At 45.3% G+C, this 26315-nt stretch overlaps 1 protein-coding gene across 1 annotated transcript in view; it reads right to left on the bottom strand.

Annotated features, from left to right (window-relative positions):
• Crim1 (cysteine rich transmembrane BMP regulator 1) overlaps nt 1–24964 on the bottom strand; it is a gene marked incomplete at its 5' end in the record, with an annotated part of 180500 nt that extends 155536 nt beyond the window's left edge. Inside the window, one exon of the mRNA XM_027426062.1 lies at nt 24193–24964. Within this exon, the coding sequence (XP_027281863.1) occupies nt 24193–24964 (772 nt within the window). The remainder of the gene's footprint in view (nt 1–24192) is intronic.
• Between the last annotated feature and the right edge of the window lie 1351 nt (nt 24965–26315).

Here is a 26315-nt window from a genome sequence, read left to right on the forward strand (position 1 = left end):
GGACAAGTTTTTTCAGTGTCTGTGGATGAGGTAGGAAGACGAGGCCTTCACTACAGACTTGGCAGAACTTTTTACAATAGTAAGAGCACTGGGTAACTGCTTTGGGGTCTCCAATCAATCTAATCCCAGAATGGAGGGGGGGCTGGCTGAGGGAGGCTTTTCTGAGGAATCATCTCCATAATTCTGGCCTCCAATAAAGGAATAGTTGTCTAGTCCCAGCTCCTTTTAGAGTCAGATGTATCTTTGACTGATAAAAGGCCACTTCTGCTCCCAGGTGACATCCAAACTTCTTAACCCCTGAGCAACAAAATAGCTCTCCCAGTACTGAATTTCTCTGTCATTCAGGCCCAGATCTCCCTGTCTCTGCTCCAGTTTTTCTTGGTATCACTCTAAAGCCTGAAGTCAAAACCACAGACCCTTCCCAGGTCACTACTGGATGCTTGAAGCCTTATGAAATTTGGTTCCAGGATATGCAGCCTACCATGGTTGCCCTAGGGTAGAAGGCCATCACATGATGGGAACTGACAGCCTGACCTACCTGCAACCCAGGAAGCAACTGGAGCAAGTGCCCAGGACTGACTCTCACACACAATTAGTCCCATGCCACTGGGATGCAACTTGGGAGAGATGAAGAGTTCCAAGCCAAACTGTAGGGTTAAACAGGGGCAGATAAGAATGTGGCTCATCTGATAGAAACAGTTTTAAGGGAAGGAATAGAGAAGAGATGCTAGAAAAGAAAGGATATGAAGCAAGTAAGGAGCCTATTTAGGGTAGCCTTCACATGTCAGTCAAAGCCATAAAAAACATGTCAAGACCAAGTGGTAGAAGTCCCTTAATGGACCACATCTATCAGCTACACTGTTAAGTAAATGTTTCCTTCCCCATTCATGCCTTTAAATGAGTGCCTATGAGTGATGTTGAAGAGCAGAGACTGAACAAGTGTGTAAGAGTTAATAAGACCCTACAAAAATAAATGCCAGGAGCCATCTGACTCTGAGCAATTGCTTTTGTTTAAAAAGAGAGAGAAACAATTCCTGACCAATTAACCACTTATCGCACAGACCCTTCTTATCAAGCAGTGTTGCCATAAGGCTCCCTTATTTATTAAGACTCAAACACCAGTAAGAAGCTGCTCTGTGTCATCAGGAATTAGCCAGGATCCTGATCCGGGCTTCCTCCCCTCCTCTCTCTCCCTCCCTCCCTCTCTCTCTCTCTCTCTCTCTCTCTCTCTCTCTCTCTCTCTCTCTCTCTCACACACACACACACACACACACACACACACCTTCCAGAAGAAAATGGCTTGGTGTTCTGTTCACAAAAAACTGCACATTTCTGCCACGAGCCTCTCGCTCTCCTGGTATTGTTGGCAGGCTGAGTTCCTTGTCAGTGATGAAATAAAAGCCCCTGAGTTTTGCACATAAGCAGTGTGGGACTACAGCAGAAGCAATTAGACGGCCCATAAAGTGTGCCTATGACAGCTCTCCTTTTATGAAGATCCAGCTTCAAATGGACCGCTTCAATGTGGGGGAGACAGATGTGGGGAAGAGAAATCGACCCTGTGCCCTACCATTCTTCCTACAAAAGGATGAATCCTTCAAACCAGGCAGAATAATCTTGCCACACAGGAATCACCCTACAGTCATTTGCATTACAATAAATTTACTATTTTTTTTTTATAAGTTGAGTACCAGGGGAAGATTTAATGAAAAAGTATATATCCTGGAATCCACTGAGAACCAGAATGGGAGGAGAAGTTGTTAAAATGACAATGGATGGTAGAAATGGTGTTTTTTAAAAACAGAACAAGTTGCTTTGTTTGCATGAGTACATGGACACGTTTGTTTAAAGCGCTAACAAACCCCACCAAGAAACAGGAATTACTTCTTCAATCCTGTTACATAGATAATCTATTTAAATCTAAATACTTTTTGAATGTGAACAATCACTTAGGAAAAAAAACAAATGGAACAGACAAATACTTCTGTGCCTAGCCCTTACACCTTTTAGAGAGCTAGGATGGCCTTTAAAAACTCTGTCAGATGCTGGGACCAAAATTCTTGTCCTCCAGCTCAGTCTTTGACACATGAGTCTTTGGGGACCTACCAAAGACTCACCTTATTTTGTAAGAGCTGTGACGAGTCCCTCGAGGAGTATGGTGTGGACGAATCACACAGGTGGTAGCAACCCACCCTGCTCTACCTGCCCCACCCGACATCTCATCTGGACCATTTGGAGACCATTTGTTTCTCTGTTATGAGCAGGAACTCTTAGAAGCACCTTCAGATGCAACACCCACGGTGGCACCTACCTATGAAGAAAGTCACAATACATGCCTCTTCCAAGCACCTGTACCATATGATTGAAGAAAAATACCTATCAACCATTCATTTAAAAAAAGTCACTAAGCAATTGCTACTTACCTGCCTCCACACTAAGTACTGAGGGGCTACAAAAGGATGCAGTATGCAACTAAATCACAAAGTATCTATCTGTCTACCCTGTTGGGATGCCCACCTGAAAGGCAAACATGGAGGAGGATACAGAGTGAGCCCATAAAGAGAGAGCAGAGCTTTCTTATATAAATATCCACCACCTATTTTAGGAGTTTGGAATGTCCCAATAACAACGTTTACTGGAAATAAGTCACCTGATTAAGCTCTTTCATCTTCCCCAAATTACCTTAGGAGCCAGTAAATATTAACAAAGCTTCTGACCGGCTGGGTCTGAGAGATCTGATCAAATCACAGGCACACAGAGATGAAAACAGAATCTGGAACTCCCAACCAGCAAGTCAATATCTTCATGCCTACAACTGCTGAGTTGCACTTTTATTTATAGTTAGTAAGAGAGAAGAAAACCATGCTCCTACCTTCTAAACAGAACACTTAACACTGCATTTAACAAGCACCTGGTGTGTAAAAACCACTGTTCTGTGCTAAGGTGGGAAGATACAGTGACAACCAGCATTTACTGTGTGTGTACTGTGTACAACATACTATTCTAATTCTTTTGCATGAGCGAATGAAATTAATCATTTCTCATAACCACCCAAACGAGAAGACATCGCCATCATGCCTGTTTCCAGATGGAAAGCACAAACAGAGGGTGAGTGGCCTGGCCAGGATAATGCAATCTTGCAGCACACAAGTGGCTGAGTTGGGCTGTGAACTGACTTCAGAGCCTGAATTCCCACCCAGAGGCAATTTTGCCTCTGTTAATAAAATGTGGGTTCTCTCTAACGAATCTGTCATCTAGATTTTTTCCTGAGGAAGTAATTTTCTCCAGCTAGCCTTCTTGAAACGTTACCCCTAACACTCCGTGGAAAATAGAAACCACACTAATGGCACATGTGGGTATCATGTCCCATGAAGATCCTGACCCACTGTCTGGGGAACTAGCAGTAAGGCAGTACTGGGGGCTAGATCAGTGCCACAGGGTAGGAAAGGGGTGTCTACTAATGAGGAGAGTTGTTGTCCTTGGCTAGGCATATCTGCAAGTTCATGTGTGCAAGTCCGGGAGGTAGAGAATCAACCATGGACAGCTTTTCCATGTGGGCTTTTCCTGAGCCCCATGGGTAGAGGCAAGGTAGAATTCAGACCCCTGTACAAGGTAATTCAATGACCAACTGACAGATATACAGAAGCCAAGGTTAGGCAACTGCTGCCCTAGCCCTATGCTGGTCACAATGAAGGGCAGGTACAGCGCCACAAACTCATACACGCTGCTCTGCCCATCAAAGACAGTGTTTGTAGTACACACAGAAACTGTCTTTTCCCCCAAAGTCTGATGCTCATTTTTCTAAATTAACCCTCACAACAGGGTAAGAGGTTGAGTAGTGAACTATGAATGCAGAAAGAAAGACAATGATGGCTAAGGCCAGCATACTGGTGGAGACTCCAAAGATAGCCACCAAAGGAGAGCCAGACTCTAAGGTCGCCTTTTGGAAGAGCCGACTCTTAAAGAGGTAAAGTGTGAAGCAGCTATAAACATCCATCCATAAACAATTCCATGCAGCATCTACTTCTGGCCAGAACCTCAAACTATATTTATGCCTTCTCTAACAGTTGCACACCCCAACAGCTACAAATAAACCCAGCTCTCCAAATCCACCTCCTCCTCCCCGCTCATCTGAGCTGGCAAACTCCAGGGCCCTGTAAGCAAAGAAATGTGGTCCAGCAACATATTATCATTCACCTCCTGTTTAATCAATCACTCCCCTCCACCATATGCAGCTCATATTGCCACAGAAGCTGTATCGTCTGCCATACAAGGACGATACCAATCGAGTCCGTTTTAAATGGATTTAAACATGTCTAAGTTGGTGTGATGGGAAACTTATAGTCGGGGTATATAATAAAGAACAGCTGGTTAAATATTAACTACAGCATTGGGGCCGGTCTACTGAGTCTCATCTTAAGATGGCTTTATAAACGGATTTCAATAACACAGGCCCTACCTTGAGCTACACCTTTGGAAAGTCCCAGGCCCTCTCTTTTTTTCAAACCTTTTCTGATTTGTAATCAACCTTCTCACACCTGTTCCTTCATCTGGGAGACACAACTTCAGCACACACACTTCCATGGTGGTGTTAAAAGTGAAGAAGAATGGCAAACATTTGTTTATGATTGTAGAAAATATTTATTAAGTTATGTACTTTGATTTGGAGGGTTTTTTTGATTTGGGAGTTTTTACATGCTAATTTATTGTTATTATCATATAACTAAAATCTCATAGCAGTCAAGGTTAAATTGTTAAATTTGATGTTATTCTACCTCCAAATTGCTATTATGTTCCTTTAAGTCAGTATTTTGGTCAAAAAGTATCTCTTAAGTACTAGTTACACACACACACACACACACACACACACACACACCCAAAAAAAAAAAAAAAAACTACACCCTAGTTGTGTACTATGGTCTTAAAGAAGTCTAGATAGGTACTCTCTCCTAATAACAAGTAGCCTGGTAGTGTTTGTGTTTTGTGAACTACCTTGATTGGCATATGTTACACACTGTTTACACTTATAATTCAGATACATACACTATGGAGGCAAGCAAAGATTTTGTATTCCTCAAATCTAAAGGTTCTCAAAATATATACAAAACATGTATATGAAAACTGATCATATGCTTTTGTGCAAACGGTCGAGTCAACAGTTTTTAAGTATTGAAAAAAAACCAAACAATTTGAAATACTGAAACACATGCCATACACTGACTAGGTTAACTAGCATCGGAGTTGTAGAAACAAGTCGATAATAATAGAAAAAAATGTTTCCCTGATAGGATTTCAACAAACAACCCTAACCATGGATCTAGTTTGCACCTTGCTGGATAACTAGGTACCCATGTTTTATTTTATAAAATGGTAGAAGTGGGGGATTGTTTGAAATACATAAAATCCACAGTAACCATAATATATGTAGAGTACAGAGGTTGCAAATTCAATTCATTGTGGAGTTAGTCTCTAGTCCCTATTTAGGACTGAGTTAGTTACATTCATTATCCATACTAAATAAGCATAAGTAATTCTATTATGTGCTACTCCATTCTCCCCACAAAAAGTAATGAACTAAAAATGTCTCCCTCAGTGGGTTGACGACTTACACCATGCCTACAATTATTAGTTCTATCATCTCTGGTGTCCTTAAAGTCACTGTGGTCCTGAAGGTACAGAACATACAACTATCAAGAGCTAAATTATGTCCTGAGCAGAGATGCAAAGGGCAGATCCTAAGTGCTCCTTAGCATGGGAGATGGCACAATTGCAGTCAACTGCTGGAAGAGCTTAGGAACCCAGAAAATCTTTTTGATTAAGTTCATCTGGAATGATTTTTTTTCCCCTTCTTGCTTTCTAGACAGCCCAGAAAGCAAAGTGAGGAAACAAATGAAGTAGAAGCCTCTAGTCAGTGCAATGCAATCACTTGGCTTAACGTCAATAAGGAGATTATGTAACAAGGTAGGAAAGAGAGTCCATTAACCTGAAAGAATCACGGAACTTGATGCATAGTTAAAAACAAAACAACTCTATATAGAATACTAGATAGGAATATATAGAGAAACATGAAGCTGGCTCTGTGTTTTAGGAAGAGTATTCTGGGTAACTCCCCCTTCAACTCCCCCATTCTCTATCGAAGTCATGTTACCTTTACAATGTTCCCTTCAAAATGATGTCGGCAGGCCTGATATTTGGCCCAGTACACATAGCTAGTGATGAGGAAATTAGATGTTCAAAACTGGACCTCCAAAGAAGGACTTTAGATAAACTTTCTAAGGGACTGTGAATGAACCTGACGTGTCTTTTTACCTGAAGGGTGCTGCATATGTACCTTAGCACTAAGAATCTTTGAGCACACAAGGTTTTAAGGAATTTCTTTATCACTCATTTTGTCTAGGCTGCCTTTGTCAATGCCCAGGTCATGACATTAGCAACTATGAACCTCTTAAGAACCCCAGTACCTTCAGAAGATAGAAGATCCGGGCAGCTTCATGCATAGAAACAATGTACATGCATTTATCTCTACATACCAACAAAGGCCAGAGACAGGAGGACTTGGAATCAGGAACCAGGAGCTCCAAGAACCCAGGATAATCACCAAGACTAGACAGAAAGAGGTTGTTGTCATGATGAGCACAGAACCCTATGGGGATCTTCCCTGAACCTGTGGTTGTTAACATATGGATGCTTCTATATGAATATGCACACATCCCAAAATCTTTAACATACAGACTGCTGTCTGCTGTAGTGCCTTGTTTTCCCCTGTAAGGAATGACAGAATGTCTGTCATTCCATAGGTGCAGACTCATGGACAACATTCCCACTACCATTCTGCCAGGTCATTGATGACTCTGCCAGACTCCATCCCAGGTCACTGATGTCTTCCTGCCTATTTCCCTGCCCCCAGTAGCCCTTCTGTTTGTCTTCTCTATCTCTGTATCACTTCTCTCCTCCTGGGTTCAAATGTAGGCATGATAAGCCAGTCAAAAAAGAGTTAAAACAACTATCTCCTTCCAATAGCTTTGAGAGGTTCTATTTGAGACGCAGGGAGGGTAGCTGTCCATGTGATTGGAATGATACTTTCTGGTTATACTTCACACTCACTCTCAGTTCTCTCCTCCCAGAAGTCTTTCTCGGTTACAAGGACTGTTTGCTTTGGCTTGCAGTCGGATGGGCACGCCCTCCTTCAAGTATGTTTCCTGGTCCTCAGCCTCCATTCATTCATTTTGCTGAAGCCCAAGAATAAGTGTGCATTGCAGCAGCAGCAGCCAGCAAGTGTGCTCAGGGCTCTTCAGCTGCTCCCTGAATTGACTAAGGAATAGCAGGTTTAAGAACACACACCTCCAGGGGCACTGTTTGCCATCAAGTCAAAAGTGTCACCTGCTGATAAAGTCTTAAAAAACAAACAAACAAAAAACAGCATGCAAAGAGGGACAAAGCTGGCTCTGAAGTTTAGAGCTAATTTGTATTTAAACCTCCATTACGTTCTAGAGAGATATCAGATCAGGGATTTGCCAAAGCAATTGTATTTAGAAGTCTCCACTTTTCATTGCCAACTATAGACTATGAACAACCTGAGTAACTTAGCCATCTGTTCCAACGTCCCCTCTTTCCAGTTCCAAAAACCTTTAATGACAGCAAGAGGTGATCAATAATAGGGCATGAAATGGGTAACTGGGAAATCCACCAACTGTAATAGGAACATTATCAACAATTACAACTAGATATAAGATGAGCACCTAAAATGTGAAAATGATGAAATTAGGTAGCATCGACATCAAAATCAACATGCCCTAAGAAAATGGGATTCCCGGAGCATGTTTGCATCAATGATTAAACTACATGGGATGGGTGATTTGAGCACAAGGCCCTGTCTGGGTTTGGTTCCAGCACTGGCTGGGCCATGCACTTGTCAGTAAGTCTATATGTGTCTGTGACTTGACCTCCTGCACCTTATCTTGTCCAAATCTTGCTTCCTCGGCAGCTGACAGGCTTAGCCTAATTTGTGCCTGTATCCTTAAGCATCTAATGTCAGTCTGCCTTAATTTGTGAATCACTTTAAGACCTTTAGAAAAACAAACAAACAAAAAGTTCATGACTAGCTTTGAAGGAAAAACAACTCCCTGCCACTAAATACAACAAGTTCGGGCTCCCACCACTAATCATCAAAGATGCTCAGTTCCTAAATTTACAGTGTTTGGAGTGACTCCAAATGGGACCGTGCTTCCCCAAACTCCTTATATCGAATTCCTGTGGACTTCCTGATGAAGCCATTGTGAGGCATTTTCATTATCCAGTCACACACACACTTCTACCTCCTGGTGTTGGTTCAGAGGAGCCTAAATTCCTCAGAACATGGGGAGATCGCCTGAAAGTGTGAGCAACTTAACACAGACCCAGCATCCAAGGCTTATAGGTCGAACTAAATCTCCTCCCAGTGTGCTGACATACGCATATATGGCACCATTTGGGGTTTGCTTAGACTCCGGAAGTCTGTTTTATTGACAGGGGTTCCTGTGTGGCCATCTGACATGTGTCCACAAAGGTGTTTATCATCATTTCTCAGGAGCATCAGCAATGGGTCGCCATACTTGTATTGCGCACCCGATTCTGTGGCCCTCAGGAAAAGACTAATAGCAAGCACTTATAAGTGTCCTTACAAGGACAATTCTTACAAGTAGGTGAGGACATTGCACATGAAAGGGGACACTGATGACAAACTGGAGAGAGAAGTCCTAATGAATAAATGAAAAATTTTGCTTTAAAATAATTCTTAAAGCCAGGCCATGGTGGCCCATGCCTTAATCCCAGCACTTGGGAGGCAAAGAAGCAGATCTCTGTGAGTTCGAGACCAGCCCTGGTCTACACAGTAAGTTCCAAGACAGGCTCCAAAGCTACAGAGAAACCCTGTCCAAAAAAAAAAAAAAAAAAAAAGAAAAGAAAAAGAAAGAATTTGCTAAAATAAATATGGCTGAATTCAACTCATCTGCTACCCAAAACATTAAGACTGGCACAGTTAAAACCCACCCATGCACTCTTTGGGAATGACAGGATTTCTCATAGGCAGTGGGGTGGTGTGTGTGTGTGTGTGTGTGGGAAGTCTAGGAACAGGTAAGTTCCTCTCATTTCAGTTTCCACAATACAAACCAAATGGTTGAGACGGAAAAGTTTTTGTCTAATACTTGGATGACCTTGAGTCTAGATTTAGTCAACAAATGCTCATTGAGTCCTTCCTTCGTGCCAAGTGCCAGAAGAACACACAATCCTGGCACTGAAGTGGATCACAACCAGGCAGGGAGGAAGGCAGAAATGTGAACTCTAACACAGTGTGAAAGGCCTAAAACAAGGGAAGGGGAAAGTGCTATTTGTGGACACCCAGGAGTAGGGGATGGCATTACTTTTTCCTGGGCAGGGCAGGAAGGCCTCACAAAGGGTGGCGGAGAGCGGAGGGCCTGAAGGATAAGAACACATCTGAATGGAAGGCTGCGAGACAGCTTTAGAGACTGAAAGCCGACACCACACCCAGTTTCCAGTTCCTGGCCTTGCTGCTAGATCTGGTAGCACAGGATAATGACAAATGTATTGAGCACATTTCCGAGTTTCTGATTTTTCCAAGGGTCTCGTTCCAAGATTGAAATCAGGTTTTGAAAACTTTGGGAGCAAGACAGGCAGGTCTTTTAATTCAGCACTCTTAACTTTCCCTTACCTGTGGGCTTTCAGTAATAAGATGCAAATTACCATGGCCCTATGGGAAGTTAAATGCTTATTACACTAAAACTAGAAACAACTGTAACAATTATGCATATAAAATACGATCCCCTCTAGAGTAAAAAAAGTTGATTATTTCTCCTCTTTTTCTTTACTTCCTAATACCTTCTACTTTTCCATTCTCTGAAGAACATTATCACCCAAGTATTTCTTACCCCAGGGCAAAAGCTTACATATTTACAGACAATTTAAAAAATATAACACATGGGCTATTTTCATTGCCAAATGCAGCTGCAATTATGTATTTCTCTTGGATGCGTTTTATGTTATTAAAACTTGTAAATACTTTATCTCCCTCAAGTTTTCCAGGCTTTTGTCTTTCTAAGTGTCTAATATAATTTTCTGAATAGAACATCAATAAACTTGGCTACCGAGGGCTCACCTTTTCCCAGCTTAGTCTTTGAAAATAATATGATCTCCTAACAACAACAACAACAAAAAACACCTTTGGCTTCTTGTATTCTGTTTATTTCCCTACAGATGTCTTCCATTTCTCACCCTAAATTTCTGTGTTTTCTTTTGGCTTTCACATTTGAAATTCCTTTATAAGGTCAAAAGACTATGTTCAAGGATGTCCTGTAATATGGCATCTTTCATTGCTCTAGAGATAATAAAATGTGTCTCAATCACCAAGAAATTAAAGTCAGAATTATTCCTAAGCTTCATTTGCCTACTCATCGATATTCCAATTAAACAGACCATTTAAAAGCCTTCAATTAGAACCTATGTTCAAATATAATAAATAAAACAGGGCTGGGGAGATAGTCCAATCAGAGTGCTTGTCACACAACAGCACAACAGTAGGAACCTGAGTTCACACCATCCACTCTCACACAGAGGCTGGGCACTGGTCATCTAAAACCCCAGCACAGTGTGAGGGAGACAGAAGCCTCTTTGAAGCTCACTCACCAGATAGTCTGATCAAATCAGTGAGCTTCCAGATGAGTGAAAGACTCAGTTTCAAAAAACAAGATGGAGAGCAGCTAAGATATCCAATGTCAACCACTAACCCTCCCCACACCCATGCCTACATACACATGTACACACACATACCTGCACACACACACCCATGCATACACATACACACACCCATGCATACATACACACACACACTCACACATACCTGCACACAACACAACCAAGCATACACACATACATACACATACCTGCATACACACACATCATGCATACATACATACACTCACACACACCTGCATACACACACATCATGCATACATACACACACACCTGTGCACACACACCCATGCCTACATACACACTCACGCACACATGCACACACACACCCATGCCTACACACACACACACACATACACACCTGCATACACACACTCATGCATACATAGATACACACTCTCTCTCTCACACACACACCAATTGTATAAACACATCCATGCATACATATACACATACATACTCACACACACCTGCATGCACACACTCATGCATACACATACCTGTACATACACATCCATGCACACACACACATACCTGCACACACACACACACACACACACACACACACACACATGCACACTCACTCACACACACACTAAATAAAGCGATCATTTTCAGGAGACACCACCCCCTTTGGTTTGCTGGTCTACAGAGAGGTGACTACATGTAGCGTACTAACCCAGAGTTGTTGTGGGCACACCAGCAGTATCACGAAGTATTCTGCCTGTTGTAACTTAAGTTACTGACAGCATGTACTGACGCCCTACTCTAAGTCAAAGACAAACTGAAAAGAGTGATAACAGTTATCTCCCTCGAGGATGCTCCTGGAAGTGTACCACTCAGAGTCCAGACTGCTGATGCCACAGAAACATTTTTTTTTTTCTGGTCCTGAGCATTTTTTTCTTAGGCCAGAAGGTTAACTACAGCCTTGTAAAGATTCTTGTTTTACAAACTTTTATCACTTTTTTGACTCATGTTATTACATGCCACAGCACCAAAGGAACCTGCAGTTCTGGGCCCCCATGAAGATTTTCCCAGAATCCTTTAGCAGTCAGTGCAGAAATGGTTTACTGGAAGAAGTCCTCACACAGGATGGGCTGCTTGGCACTGACTTCTGGGTACAGCCAGGCTACCAACAGCCAGAGAGCTGAAAGCAGCCATAATGTGGAGAACATGGAGGCAAGTGGGAAGCAGTTTTCCAAAGGCTTCCAAGGCACTTTGCCCTTTCATAAGGTTTTGTCAGGAACAGCTAGAGAAGGAGGGTCAACCACCAGGGTGGGCAATGTGGAAACAGGGCCCCGTGGGTATCCACCGGGCGTCCCAGCATACACTCACTGCAACACACACACAGCAGTCTTCCTGGCTGCTTTCAAGACAGAGTTCTGGGAGCCAGAGCTTCAGATGCTCAAAGTTCTTTGGCTAGATGTCCCAATCAAGCAGGAAGAAAACCAAATAAAGAACTATTAATATACCACAGAAAAATGCAGGAAAACCTATCTTAGGCAAAAGCTCGAGTTGGCAAATGAACACCACCCACACCTCAATGGCAATTTCATGGCTACCAGCTATTATCTAGCAATCTAGACAAGAAGAGATAGCTGAGGTCTGGAACAGGGTTTAACTTTTGGTTCCATTGTCTGAAAATGAAAGAGTGAGCGCAGGTACGATATAAAATACCCACCCATTCCAGAGTAAACTGATAACAGTTTTATAGATTGGAGGAAAGGATTATGGGGGGGTGTAAAGAGCAAACTATTATAGAAAATTTAAAAATAAGTTCTTATAGGTAGGGATAGGTGACTTGGGAAATTAAACCCAGAATCAGGAAAGCCATGTCATCATTATTTTTCATGTTGTATGCTGTCATTTGGGAGTATACAACATTTGGCAGATTTATCAGTGAATAATCAATGACTGCAATTAACCAATCAGTGTTATTCTGGAAGGCTGTCCTTGTAAATGTGGAACAGCCCACAGACAAAGCAAGGTGATAGATATATCTGCTGATGAGGGGCTCCCATTCTTTAGAATAATATATTTACCAGTTGGAGGGCTATGGGCTCACACCACCAAGCCTTTGGTGGAATATGCAAAGGAAGGTGGAAATTTCTAGAAACTCCAAGAGGCAACTTCCCAAGCTTGAGCATTGGCATATGCTTTGAAAACAAGTTAAGGGAAGATGTGTTGGGTCACAGGGAGACCAAAAGGCTCAGTCAGTAGCCAACAGTTGGGTGCTTGGTCCTTCTGGTCCTTGTAGTATTTCATCATTCCAACTTGAGGTACCAAGGAGCTCCCTCCCTTCAGCAGTGCCCTCCCCACTCCACCACCATTTGTGCACTAGTAGTTATGTTTCTTTAAATCCAGTCTGTTCCTTGAGGAAACTCCCTGGCAAGTGAAAACAGCAGCAAAGGTAGAAGAATGCAGGGAATCTGGCTGCTGCCTGCAGTCATTAGGAAAAGCAGCAATTACTCAGCTCTCCCCAGTGTTAGAGGCAGACAGGAGCCTGTGAAACAGGGCGAGTTTTGACCCGTCTTTGCCCAAGCTTCTCCCTCTGCAGTATGTCACCTACCTACCTTGGGCCCAGGGTAACTGTAATAATTAACAGAGCAAATGAGAAATGGAGAAAGAATGAACGCAACAGGCCAGTTTAGACTTGGGTGGTGAAGATTAGAACATAGTTAACAGTGACAGATTGCAGGCATTTCATAGATGCCACTAATGTCCCTATAATGATGTTTTTGCTGTCACTGATGTGTCCCAATAAATATAACCACAGCAGACTTCTTGGAGTTTTCCTGCTGAGGCCTACAGTTTCCAGCACCGAGTTGAGCATCAGGTAGATGGCCTCCCCTCTTCCTTCACTCTGTAAACACAAGCTAATACCTGATCCTTGGCCAAAACTTCTGGGTCATAAAAGCTCAGATCGTATGACCAAAGAACAGCCTTAGGGTCCCATCTGATTTTGTCCCTCTGTGTTCAGGTGGGTAACTGCCTAATTTCCTTTTGACAAATGAAGACAAAGCAAAGCCTTGGATAGGTACAGGGTTCTAAGTCACGGAGCCATTTAGATGATGAAGAAAGATCCAGAAGCTGTGACTATTTTCCTTTTCTCCTTTAAAACACTGCTTCATATAAGAACTTGGTGGTATTTACCTCTGTGAAAAGCCTCATCAAACCCTTTCTGAAACAAGCCAGGACATAAACACATTCACACTTTGATTAAAATAGGGACTTATTTGGCTTTTCAATTTTAAGTTATAGGCAGTGGTAATCATTTTCCTAAGAGCTACCTGAAAATATACGAACTTGGATTCTTAAATCACATACAGCATGCCCATTCTTTTTAAAGTCACTTAAAAATCCTTCTACTTTGATTGGCAGAGACAAGACAGTCTGAAACCTACCCCCTTACCTCACTTGGTTCATAAGTTAAAACAATCAACAAACAAGCATCAAAAAGAGCAGGGGAAAAGACTTCATTTTAGATATGCAGGATGATAAACTCCCATTCTGGGGGATAGAGCCCTCAGCCTTTATCCCTGACATGCAATGAAGCTGATAGTAAATAGTTCTTGCTACTGTCTGGTTCAGGTGGAACATCCTCCATGCAGATCTGCCTCTTTCTGGCAGGTCTTCTGGAATCTCAGAGAGGCATCACAATTCTTCAGTATCCAGATGCCCTTGGTTTGATCATAGCTGTGAACCCTTTGGATATGAAGTTGAGTAAGTTCCCTCCAGTAAGTGGGGCTCTGCCAGCTCAGGTTGCATCCTGTCCTGCCAGAAATTCCTTTCTGTCTTGAATAAGAGATGTTTATGATTTTTTTTTTTTTGAAATGCTGAACAAAACAGACACAGTGCTATTTACAGCTTACAGCCTAAAACAAACAAACAAAATCCCTTGGGATAGCTGGCTGCTAAAGACTTGGTTCAAACTTTTACAGTAGATGTGTCAAATCCTCAGGAATTAAAATAATTTTAAAAAAAGACACTCTTAAAATACAGCCAGCCTTTAATTCCCTTTATGGATTCATGTCATTTTAAAAGTTTTGTGTATATGGGTGTTTTGTCTGCACATATACATGCATGACTAGTGCCACTCAAGCCAGAGAGGGTGTCAGGATCCCCTGGAGCTGGAACTACAAGATTGCTGTGAGTTACCATGTGGGTGCTGGGAGTCAAAGCTGGGTCCTCTGGAAGAGCAGCCAGTGCTCTTAACCACGTTGCCATCTCTCCAGCCCCTTAATTTCCTTTCTTATATACTCTTAAGACAAGTGTTCTTGGAATGTTTCTAATTAGGATGTTATACTTGGGTTTGACTAGCCTTGGCATATAAGAAAACCTGAAACTATGGGTTTTTTCCCCTCATTTTGAATACAGGTTTTGTGTTTGAATACTAACACTGCTGATAAAAGACAGGGGGCATCTCAATGATAGGTGCTAACAGAGTGTCTGGGGGAAAAAATTCCAGGTTCTGCTATGTTATAAGGTTTGGTTGTCCACACGAGTCAACTCTACATGACTGATCAGAGGATTGTATCTCCATCAGGTTCTTTCTCCTGGCTCCACAGTAGCCAACATAAAGCATCCATCTTGGGAACTCTGAGTTAATATTTATGTATTTACTAAATGACACACATTTCTAGGCAAGAAAGGAAGGACACACAGTTACCATTTACTGCACTGTGGGACCACACCTACACTGGAAGGCAGAGTGTCAGATATTTTAATTGTGGAATGTTTGTCCCTTCCTCTGTGACACAAACTCTCCATAGATCCCAGGAGGACAATCTGTGGTAACTCTGAGATACTCACTCACCTGAAAGGACACCACAGGCAAGATGGAGACCAAGTAACAAGATAGACTCTGGCTGTCATGATAACATGAACCTTGGTACCTTTTAAAAGATATGAGTTTGAAACAGTTCTTTGAAAGCAGGAATTCAAAGCCCAGAGCCAAGCAAATGTTCACATTCCACCGAACTCCACAGGGCCTGCAAATTAGGGTTACCCTAGGCCAAAGGAAGGGACACCTTGTTCTCTGCACTAGAGTCATCTTCTCTGGGATAAACATCCGAGGCCAGAATTACCATCCTGAGGCTCCTGCGGAAAGAGAGTTTGTGTGGAGGAGGTGTGAGTCTATCCATAAGCTGAATTCTAAATTTACATTCAGGGAAAGCTAACAATGATGAAATAAGAAAGGATGAAAATTAGAATTAATATTAGTTATTCAAAAAAATCTACTAAGGGCAGTATTTAGCATTGAAGTATAAGCATATAATCTTAGAATATTCATATCTACATAATCACCCACAATATATATTTGTATTTGTTATCTCTGATCTTCACTCAAATTACTTGATGGAAAGCTCATGATCCTCCAGGTTTCCAGGAGAAAACCAAAGTCAATGAAAACTAACCAAGGTTGGTCCCACAGGTATAAAGTGAGTCAAGGTATGAACATTGGTTTTGTCTAGGCTCAAGACCCATTTTTGTTGGTGGTGGTGAACAAGAAGAAATGGATAAAAGAATAAAGAGAAGTCACTCCTAGGTGAGGCTGAACCTGGTGGACGGAGGAGAAGTTAGAGGACCCCTTTCATCTGTCCCTGATGTGCTCAGGACAAGGACTGCCCCAAAGAATGGTCCCAGGCTTTCCTATCTATCCATTATTAAACCATGACCTCTATGGCAACAGGGGCCCTATCTTATTCACTATGATTGAAATACAATTGTCATGGCAGGTGACAGTTTTCTGACACCCTTATACATCAACTTCATGCTACAAAAGCTGAACATGTTACTGGGAATGATCTTGGGGCCAACCCTACAGTCCCCGTCAGGTTCACTCCAGGCCTACTGAATCAGAATCTGCTCCATCTGTTTAGGTGTGGGGGTCATGGCCTTGCACATGCTCACATGTGTTCCATACCACTAAACTACAATCTCTAGCAGCCAAACCTGCATTTTTAATAAGCTCCCAGGTGACTGGGCTGTTAAACTTTCAGAAGCCCTGTTTTTACAAAAGAGGGTATCAGGATTTTATAGCACAGAAACCAGACCCATGGCAGATGCCCATTAAATAATTTGTGGGCAGATGTTTCTCTGGCTAGCTGGAGCTCCCTAACCTAATAGGGAAAAGAGTGGTTAAACCAGAGAGGAGTGGACTACCTAATGTTCTGGCTTTGAGGTCTGGATCAGCACAGCAGCAGGAGGGCTTAGAGTTCTGAAGGTGATGAGTGTGTGTGTGTATGTGGGAGTGAGCTGTGCCAACAGCCAACACAAGTTGTCCCCTTAGCTCAAGACAGAGGCAATCCTAATGCTGACCATCAGTGTGACATCCACCCTCCCCCAGTCCAATTCCACCTGAAGAGCTCTCAGTAAAATCCTTTAGAACATAAAAGAACATGAATATTACTGATTCGAAGAATTTAGCACCCCCGCCCCCCGAACCTCCCCAGATGAAATACTGGCCTACTGGGAGAGAAAAAAGGAGCTAAATGTAAAATTCCAAAGATGCAACACAGATTTTTAGAACTTCTATTTATCCAAAATAGACGAACTCTGCAGTCATTATTTAGAGATGGTATAACTAACAGGTCTCAGGGTTAACTGGCTGCACTGGTGGTGTTGGGGAATGGCTGGAGGCCAGGTGAAAGAACTTGAACTCACTGATAACTGGTTTTCTAGCACTCCCACCTTCTATCTACCATCAGTGACCTACGAAGTGAGCCCAGGTCAGGTTGTTAGACTTGTGAAGAGTTGAAAAGCCTTGCTGGATGTCAACTGTTACCCTCTCTGGTGTTTCCTGAGGGCTGGGGAAGTTCTTACCACAACCCTGTGATTAATCCCGATAGCCAGAGAGGGGAACACAGGCTCAGAAGAGGATTCTACATCATATACCAAGTTCCTGACCTTCACATTCAGCCACTAAAGCACAGCCATTTCTTATCTTCAGAATAAAATGGGGACTTGAGAGGGGAGATAAGGACTTGAAATGAAACTAACAAAGAAAAATCGAATCCTTTTAAAAATTGTTGTTTTTTTTGTTTTTGTTTTTTTAATCCACATTGGTCCCAAACAGACAAAAGAGCTCTATGTTCACCCTGAGGGCATCCTTAAGCAGGTATAGTCCAGCATGCCCCTGTCCATCCATGGAAAAGGGTCTATCTAGGCACAGAGGTTTCAGATCTGACTGGGCCAGGGCAAGAGGGTGGAAGAAGGTGAAGAGGGAAGATCTGTTCATCCAGAGATCCCGCCCACTTCACGGCCCACACTCTGGTACCTGCTCAAAGCAAGACAGAACAAAACACAAACCACAAAAGGAAACCTGCCACTGTGAACCACTACTAGTGAAGTACTGAGAATGCAGGCTCCCTCTCAAATGCTAGAAACACTCTGAGGCCTTCCTGTAGGGGCTCTAAAGAGTCTAGGAAGGCTCCTCCTTCCCAGTCAAACAAGAGGGTTTCAAGCCTGGAAACCTCTGATTCTCATAGTAACAAACCTTACCTATGTAGCCAGCAAGTGAGAACACAGAATCAAACATCTTCTTTACTTGGTTTGAACTTGCATGGTTCCAACCACCTTTTGGGGGTAAGTGGGGAGGTCTGCCATGACTAAAGGAGTGTACAGCACCGGTTCTCAACCTTCCTAAGGCTGTGACCCCCCCCTTTTTTTTTTTTGGTTTTTTGAGCAGGGTTTCTCTGTGTAGCTTTGGAGCCTATCCTGACACTCGCTCTGCAGACCAGGCTGGCCTTAAACTCACAGAGATCCACCTGCCTCTGCCTCCAGAGTGCTGGGATTAAAGGCTGTGGCCCTTTAATAAGTCCCTCATATTGTGCTGACCCCAGCCATAAAATTATCTTTGTTGCTACTTCATAACTGTAATTTTGCTACTGTTATGAATCATAATGTAAATATCTGCTATGCCAGATAGCTGACATGAGACTCCCAAAGGGGTGGTGACCCACAGGTTGGGAACTGGTGTACAGAGTGGGGTACTTGGGAATGATCTCCAGACCTCCTGGTTTCCTTCTTCCCCTGTCCACACCCTCGGATATGGGTGTGGGGAGGTGGGGGGGGGGCGGCGTATATCGAACTAGTGACAGACTTCTTGGCAAGTGTGAGCCTGGTCTTTGAAAACAATGCTTTGGAAAATAAGATCTCTGAGATGACAGGAATTCATGCTTACTTGGTACTCCACCATGCTGCCCTCAAAGAGTTAAGTGGCCTATACTGAGGGGTGTCTCCAAAATCTTTCTACGAAATGCACCATCTGGAACATGGGGCAACAACTGCAACAACAGGCCTGGCTCTGCCAAACATGCCCACCTCTGCTCATGCACCACCTCTGCTCATGCACCACCTCCGCTCATGCACCACCTCCGCTCATGCACCACCTCCGCTCATGCACCACCTCCGCTCATGCACCACCTCCCACACCACCTCTTTCCAGTCGAAGGCTTCCTTGTCATCTCTCCTGCTGGCACCGTTTCCTGAGTTAAACACACCCACATTTTTCAGGAATTTCACAATTAATCTCTGGAATGTGTTTTGGATCATTCTTCAAAGGATGATATAGTTGTGCTAAGATGAATTCAATGTTTCTTTTTCTCCTTTTCTCATTTCTTATCCTTTAGTCCACCCACCATCTGAATCTGCCAACTTCATAATACCTTCACCCCCCCCCCACTCCTCACCATCTCCACCGAACCATGGAGAACAGAAGCCTGTACCAAATCCCCCAACAGCTCCTATAAATGGATGCAATATCCAGAGTTTGGGGACTGTTCACCTTTCTTCATGAAATAAGCTGTCTGGAGCAGATGGGATGGCTTAGCCTGTAAAGGTGCTTGCTACCAAGCCTGACAAACTGAGTTCAATCCCCAGCATCTATAGGGTAGTAGGAGAGAACCAACTCCCAAATGTCCTCTGACATCCATCCACAAATACACAGTGGCACACTGCACACACACTCACTCTCACACACACTCACAGTCACTCACATACTCTCCCCCCCCCATACACACACAAATGTGTTATAAATGAATGTAACTTCTGCTCACAACTGTACTCCCAACATACTGCTTGCAACATCTCCTGATCTAGTGTTAACCACATATTACCAGCAGCAAATATCTCCACACCTGCTGTTTTTGCCTTTCTGCTCTACAGTATGCACCTCATTTGTCCTTTGCCAAGTGTTTATGTGACAGAACTCCTTAACAACAGTGAGGATTCTATATGCCTGGCAGTCAAAATGAAGGTCATTTTTGTCCTGTCTTATAGTGTGTGTGTGTGTGTGTGTGTGTGTGTGTGTGTGTGTGTGCAGTGAATAGCTGGTCCTCCATGTTTTGTCAATATTTACTCTGACGAGGAATTAATTACTTCCTTGTTTACTTGAATTGGTTTCTCTTTCCATACCCTGTTAGCATATTTTGGATGCCCTCTGCTTGCCTTTCTCCCTGGCATCAAAGCACAGACGCTACCTAAAGACTTCTGAGGTAGGAATGAAACCCAAGCATTGCTCAAAAACAAGAGTCTGGAACCACGGGTTTGAAGTTTCTCTAACTTCAGTATGGAAGCACTAACTTTGCCCCGCCTCTCCTTTATTTCGGTTGCAAAAAAATCCATAGACCTTAAACTTCACATCCTCCCAGAGAGTAAGAGGGGTAGTTTCCACATGCCTCATGCCCAGCCAAATGTTTTGGTATGTCTACTTGTCCTGGGCAACTGCTTTCTGGGGCTGCCTCTTACAAGCCCCACTCTCTCCAAGCAGGTATCTTTGCTATTAACTGTCCCAGGAGACAAGTAAAGAAACTGGAACTTCACAACAACAGTTGGTTCAGGGCATAAAACCTTGCTCTTTGCTTTAAGTTCCCACCACAGGATCGTAAGTTCTCCTTGCTGCTCTGTGGCCCACAGCTGAGGGGAAGCTAAAGTAACTGGGAAAACTGAGTTGTGACAGAGGTTTTTAATCAGCAGTAGTTCTGAAAACCGTGAAACTTTCAGTTCTATACAGACTGGGACCACAGATTGAAAGCTTCAGAAAATGTGCTTCTGCAGTCATGGACACCAGCAGTCTGCAGGGCAAAGATCTATAGTGTCCTCGCTGTCCCTTAGCAATCTGTCCCCACAAGGTCAAGCTCAAGCCTGCAGCTTCCTTCCTCTTTATCACCCTAAGACAAGGGCTGGTCCTGCTTCTTCACCTTGCTCGGCCCTAAGTGAAGCATAAAACATAAGGCCTTCTTCCCTCAGTGCCAAATACAGTGCTCACTGTCTAATCAAAACATTCTCTCTACACAATCTCACTTCATGAGTTCGAAAACATTTAGATCCCTTAAAGAGATTTCCCATCCAGAGGCTTAGAAGCCAACCTTGTTTCTCTGGATTGTAGGTGATTTCTCAGGAGACCCATGGTAACAGGAAAGGGAATTGCTCCCTCCTAAGGGCAAGAAAGTCCCTGCTAAGAGGGAGAGAAAACGTTGGGCACCTGGCTCCATTCTCCACCTTTCAAATGTGCATAGTCACTAATTCAGGATTTATTTAACAGCACTAGAGAGAAGAAACCCCAGTGCACATGGCACTTGATTTTCAGGTCCTGATTCCTAGTCTTAGAGAAATTAATCTTTTTCTTCAGGGTTCTTCTTATGGTTAGGATTGTTCATGTATTTTTAAGGGTTAGTATGACATAAAAACCTGAAACAATGAGCTATGTGTGCAAAAGGGTCCATTTTGGCTGCTGATCCAAATCATTTTGTGAACTGTACTTAAAAACACCACTCCCCTGCCCCAACCCCCAACAAAGTCAGTATGGGAATAACAAACATGTCGGCAAGTTGACAAACAGTAATATAAATTTGTACTTAAGTCATGTCTTCGAAAGCAGATGGATTAGTCATATTTTTATGGCATGAAATATGTTTTCTCAGGGTAGCCAACTAAATAAGCTTTCAAAAGACTTTTCATTAACAGATACAGCCAGTAGGGGTCATTTTAGTGCAAAAAAATGCAGTGCGAGAGACTTTCAACATGAATAAAATATCTGTTCCTATTCATGTGAGTTATGATAATACACAAATTTCTGAATAAAAATGGAAACTGAGGGAAGCACCGGCCATTGAGAAATTTTATGCAAAGTTACTGGAAAAAAATGGGGGTGGGGGAGAGCACCTTCTAGATAATTGGTGACTTGTAAAGGTTCCTCTAATCCAAAAAAAAAAAAAAAAAAAAGGGAAAGGGGCTCTTCAGCTAACTTATGTGTTCCATATATTTTATATTAATGTGAAAATGTCTGAAATTTTAGGCACACAGTTGAAAAGGCCTGTCTAAATCTAACCATTACATCATGCAAGAAAACACTGTCTCTTGTGCCTTGGTTTCATGGGTTTAAGATTCTATTTGGCTGCTGCTTGTAGTGAAGGAAGAAGGGAAGGAGACAAGAAAGGAAGGGAGGATAGAAAGGGGTGCAGGGGGGAAGGGAGGGAAGGAGGGAGGGAGGGAAGGAGGGAGGGAGGAAGGGGTGAGCGGGATGTGCCCACAGCATTCAGCTGAAAACAGGCCTGCAAAATGAAACGTGTTTCCAGAGAACACTAATTGAAATACAATCACGTCAAGAAACACTTCCAAGCATTTTCAAGGCCAGCACTCACCGCACCTGGTGTTACCAGGGGAAAGGCAGACGTGAGGGATGCATCATTTCAGAGGAATGACAGGCTCCCCAACCAACTGCCAAAATCATTCCATACTGTGACATGGGGCGTTGCTGCCAAAACACTTGATTACTGTAAATGTTCCCCCAAGCATTTCCTTCACCAGAAACACATGAAAAAACAAACAAGGGTCACACTCCCCGGAGCCTTCCAAAGTCCTTCTCACTGCCCTGCAGTTTCCACTGCATTTAAGTGTGCCCCTTGTTCTTTACGTTTCTCTGGGAGTCTGGGTCAAGCCAGGAGAGCGCCTTTTAGTCTAAGTCATTCAGAATGCCTAAAGTCAAAACACACGAAATTCTATCAGTCTGTCTGATGACCATTTTCCCTGAGCTAAGAAACAAACCCACGTTGTAAAAGGACACCAGAAGGGCCATTTCTGGGTGTCAGGAAAATGAGGGCACTATCCAAAAAGAACACAGCCCTTCACTCATTACTGCCCGCTAGCTTCCAGATCCGGAAGGCCTCCCCGATTTTCCACTAACTGTCCAAAACATTAAAACCATGGGTAAAAATAAATGCGCGTGTGTATTTAAAGAGTTACCACGGCGCTGAAACCTTTTAACACACCCACTTCTGTCCTTAAGGTTGCCACCTCCTTTTCGGTAACCCAGCACAACAAGCATATACACACATAAGGATGCTTCAGGATAAACCCAGGTCCCAGGGGCTGGCTGACAGTGGTGAAAGCGGAGGGCAGCTGCTCTTCCTAGCTACCCCAGAAAGACTGCTAAGCCCTGCTCACTGGCAGGATACCGTGAACAACATCGTGGACCCAATGTCTGAGCTCTGAGGAGGCAGTGATCCCACTTGTACCAGACAATCCTGACCATTAGCAAAATAAAAGAACTCACTACATCTCTCTAGACCTCAAACAGATCAGGCACCTTGAGGCAGAAATACGGCCACGTGCAGATGAAGGCCCACTGCTTCCCAACCAGGGAGGCTCCACAACCAACGCCCCCACCCTCAATACACCTCCACACTGCCGCCGATACACAATGCGCCACCGTGAAGCCAACAGAGCAGACTGCTGTCAAACAAACAAAAAGACATCAGCACCAGCTCAGAAAACACGCGGATGTTGGATGTGGAAAGGAAACCTCTTGTTATGAGCCATAACTTTTCCATCCAGGTGCAGCCCCCACCCACCCTCTTTAGCGGTCCAGAAGAGTAAGCCTTTGACCGTTTCCAATAGGCAAATAAATGAGTAACCACCATGTGTAACTTCGCCTGGGCTGACATATTCAGGAGCTGAAATTGATTTATTACGCGGAGGAGGAGGAAGGAGGTGAAGGAAGAGCGCAAAGAAAAAATAGTAAGAGTCACACAGCGAGAGCAAGCTGGAGCACAGGTCTACTCCGCTATCAGAAGCCGGCTGCGCAGACTGCGTACCACCCTGGGTGCCACACTGCGCTATGCAGGCAGGGCGGCAGGGGCAGACTCCCCGAGGGGCTCGAGTGTGCTAGCCTCCGCAGTGTCCCCCGAACGCCGTACCCCTGCTTGGGGCGAGGAAGGGCCGCCCACTGTAAGCCCAGATGACTGCACGCGTGCGTGTCTATGCGGAGTTGAGAGGAGCTCACCCGCGAAATCCAACCTCGCCCGCCGCTGGGCAGGCATCTAGGGCACCCTCCCGGGGACAGCGACCGTCCTTCCTCCCCGGAAACCCTCTCTCCTCTGGGAAAAGTCTCAGGCAAACTTTGTTCGGCGCGGGCCAGGTGGGAGGGGGCGCGCGGCAGGGCGGCCGTACCTTCGCAGACGCCCACTTCGTACTCGGTGATGGAGTCGCCATTGAGCGGGGGGCGGATGACACAGCGTAGCCCCCGGTCGCAGGCTCCATGGAGCCCATAGGCTCCACCGCAGCTCTCGTTCCTCTGGCGGGCGCACATGTAGCAGCAACCGCAGACGCCCTGCACGATGCTCCCCGGGCAGCTCCGAGGCTCCTCGCACTTGGACTCGTCACAGGGCAGGCAGACCAGCGCCCGGGTGCCTGAGCGCGCCAGCAGCAGCAGCAGCCCCAGCAGCGAGACCGAGAGGTGCCCGCAGCCGGCCAGCCCCCTGCCCCCGCCACCAAGTACATCCTCCTGCGCCGCCGCCGCCTCCTCCTCGCAGCCGGGCCGGGAGCGGGGCGGGCGTCCTCCCCTGCGCGGGCACACGCGCCGCCGCCGCCGCACCCGCAGCCCGCGGTCCTCGTGCCCCCTAGGGGCCCCCGGGGCGCTCCTCCCCTCGCGGGGCGAGGCCCCCGCCGCCCCTGCGGGCCGCGCCGACCCGGAGCCCACGAGCGTTGGCGCCAGAGGCAGCGGTGGCGGGTGGCTTCCCCTCCTCCTCCTCCTCCTCCTCCTTCTTCTCCTCCCGGGCGGGAGGGGGAAAAGAGGAAAAAAAGTTTCCTCGCGGCAGCTCCGGTTCAACCCAAACTTCTGGCGGCGGCGGCTGCTCTGCGCTCCGCTCCGCTCCTCTCCGCTCCGCTCCGGAGCAGGGCTGGTGGCTCCTTCTGGTCCTCCGCTCTGCTCCTGAACGCCCGGTCAAGACGACGGCAGCGCAGCCTCCCGGCCGGTCCCCGCCTCCCGAGCCGCCGAGTGGGCGCGGTAGGACAGCAGAAGGTCCGTGGCGTCCGCTCCGTGTGCCCAGCTCGCCTCTCTCCCGCGCCGCTCCTCCGGGCGCTTGTTTATGGCTGGAGCCTCCGCCGCTCCGGCTGCGCCCTCCCCCATCCTACCTCATCCCCCCTCCCCGCCCTCCCGCGCCGCACGCTGCTCATTGGCTGCCCCCACCCTCGGCCGGCCGGCCCCTCCCTCCCCTCGCCTCCCTCCGGGGCTGCCCGGGCCCTTCCTCCCTCCACGCCTCCTCCTACTCCCCCTCTCCTTCCTCCGCAGCCCCGGCGTACCGAGCCGGCCCTGCAGCGGCCGATCATCCCGGCTCGGGCCCGGGCCCCGCGAGCGCGCTGCGGCCGGGAATCCGAGACAGTCGGAGCGACGCTAGTCCCCGGCGGCCGGCACCGGGCCGCGAGGGCTAGCCTGGGAGTACCGTGGGGGCGGGACGGCTGCACCTCGGGGTAGTAGTTTTTTGAGTTTAAGAGGTGGAAGGGATCCTCCTAGCCGGATTGCTGCAGCCTAAGCTGGGCACTGGCCGTATCGAACCCCAGGAAGGGGAAGCGAACGCGTGGAATTTCCGCAAACTGGACGAAAATCCGTCTTCCACTGGAGCTGGAAATAGACTTTGTAAAAGATATTATGTAATGGAGTCTTGGGAAGCCCGAGACGTCTCCAGCCAAACTGCTGGTGGGTTTGAGTGTTTTCAATGGGCTAGGTAAATATTCTGAGCCGGGATAGTGTTGGGGAGGGCTGTAGCTCGGGTTGAATTTTAACGATCTACGATCTACATTCTATATGTCTGTGCGGAGGTGCTGTCTCATGGGAGGGGTGGCTGGAAAGTAACAGAGCTGAACCCTTCTCTCTGGAGTAAGGCTCAGTACCGGATTACAAGTCTTGACAAGACGCTAGACTGGGAGACTTATGCATCCTTACATGCCACCTGACACTGCCGTTTTTGTTTTTTAAGCTCGTTAGCAAAAGAGGTGGGCTTTCCTTACCCTCCTCCCATTTGGCCTTCTTTAAGAGATTTAGTGTGCGTGTATTAATAAAGAAGATATGTGGTAAAATATTCTTTGTGATGAGCCAAGAAACAACGGAAGAGAGGCACTGTGCACGCACGTGTGGAGGGTTTCCCTTCAATAGATTTCACAGGAGATCTTCCCAGCGATGGCTCTGATCATTGATTAGGACAGAACAGTGGTCCTTTCACAGGTTCCTTAGTGCCCCACGCTGAGGATAAATAAAATACATTAACAAAAACCATGACTTGGGTCGTTATGTAAAA

Source organism: Cricetulus griseus, chromosome 7, assembly GCF_003668045.3.
Source record: "Cricetulus griseus strain 17A/GY chromosome 7, alternate assembly CriGri-PICRH-1.0, whole genome shotgun sequence".
In the NCBI taxonomy this organism is placed as follows: domain Eukaryota; kingdom Metazoa; phylum Chordata; class Mammalia; order Rodentia; family Cricetidae; genus Cricetulus; species Cricetulus griseus.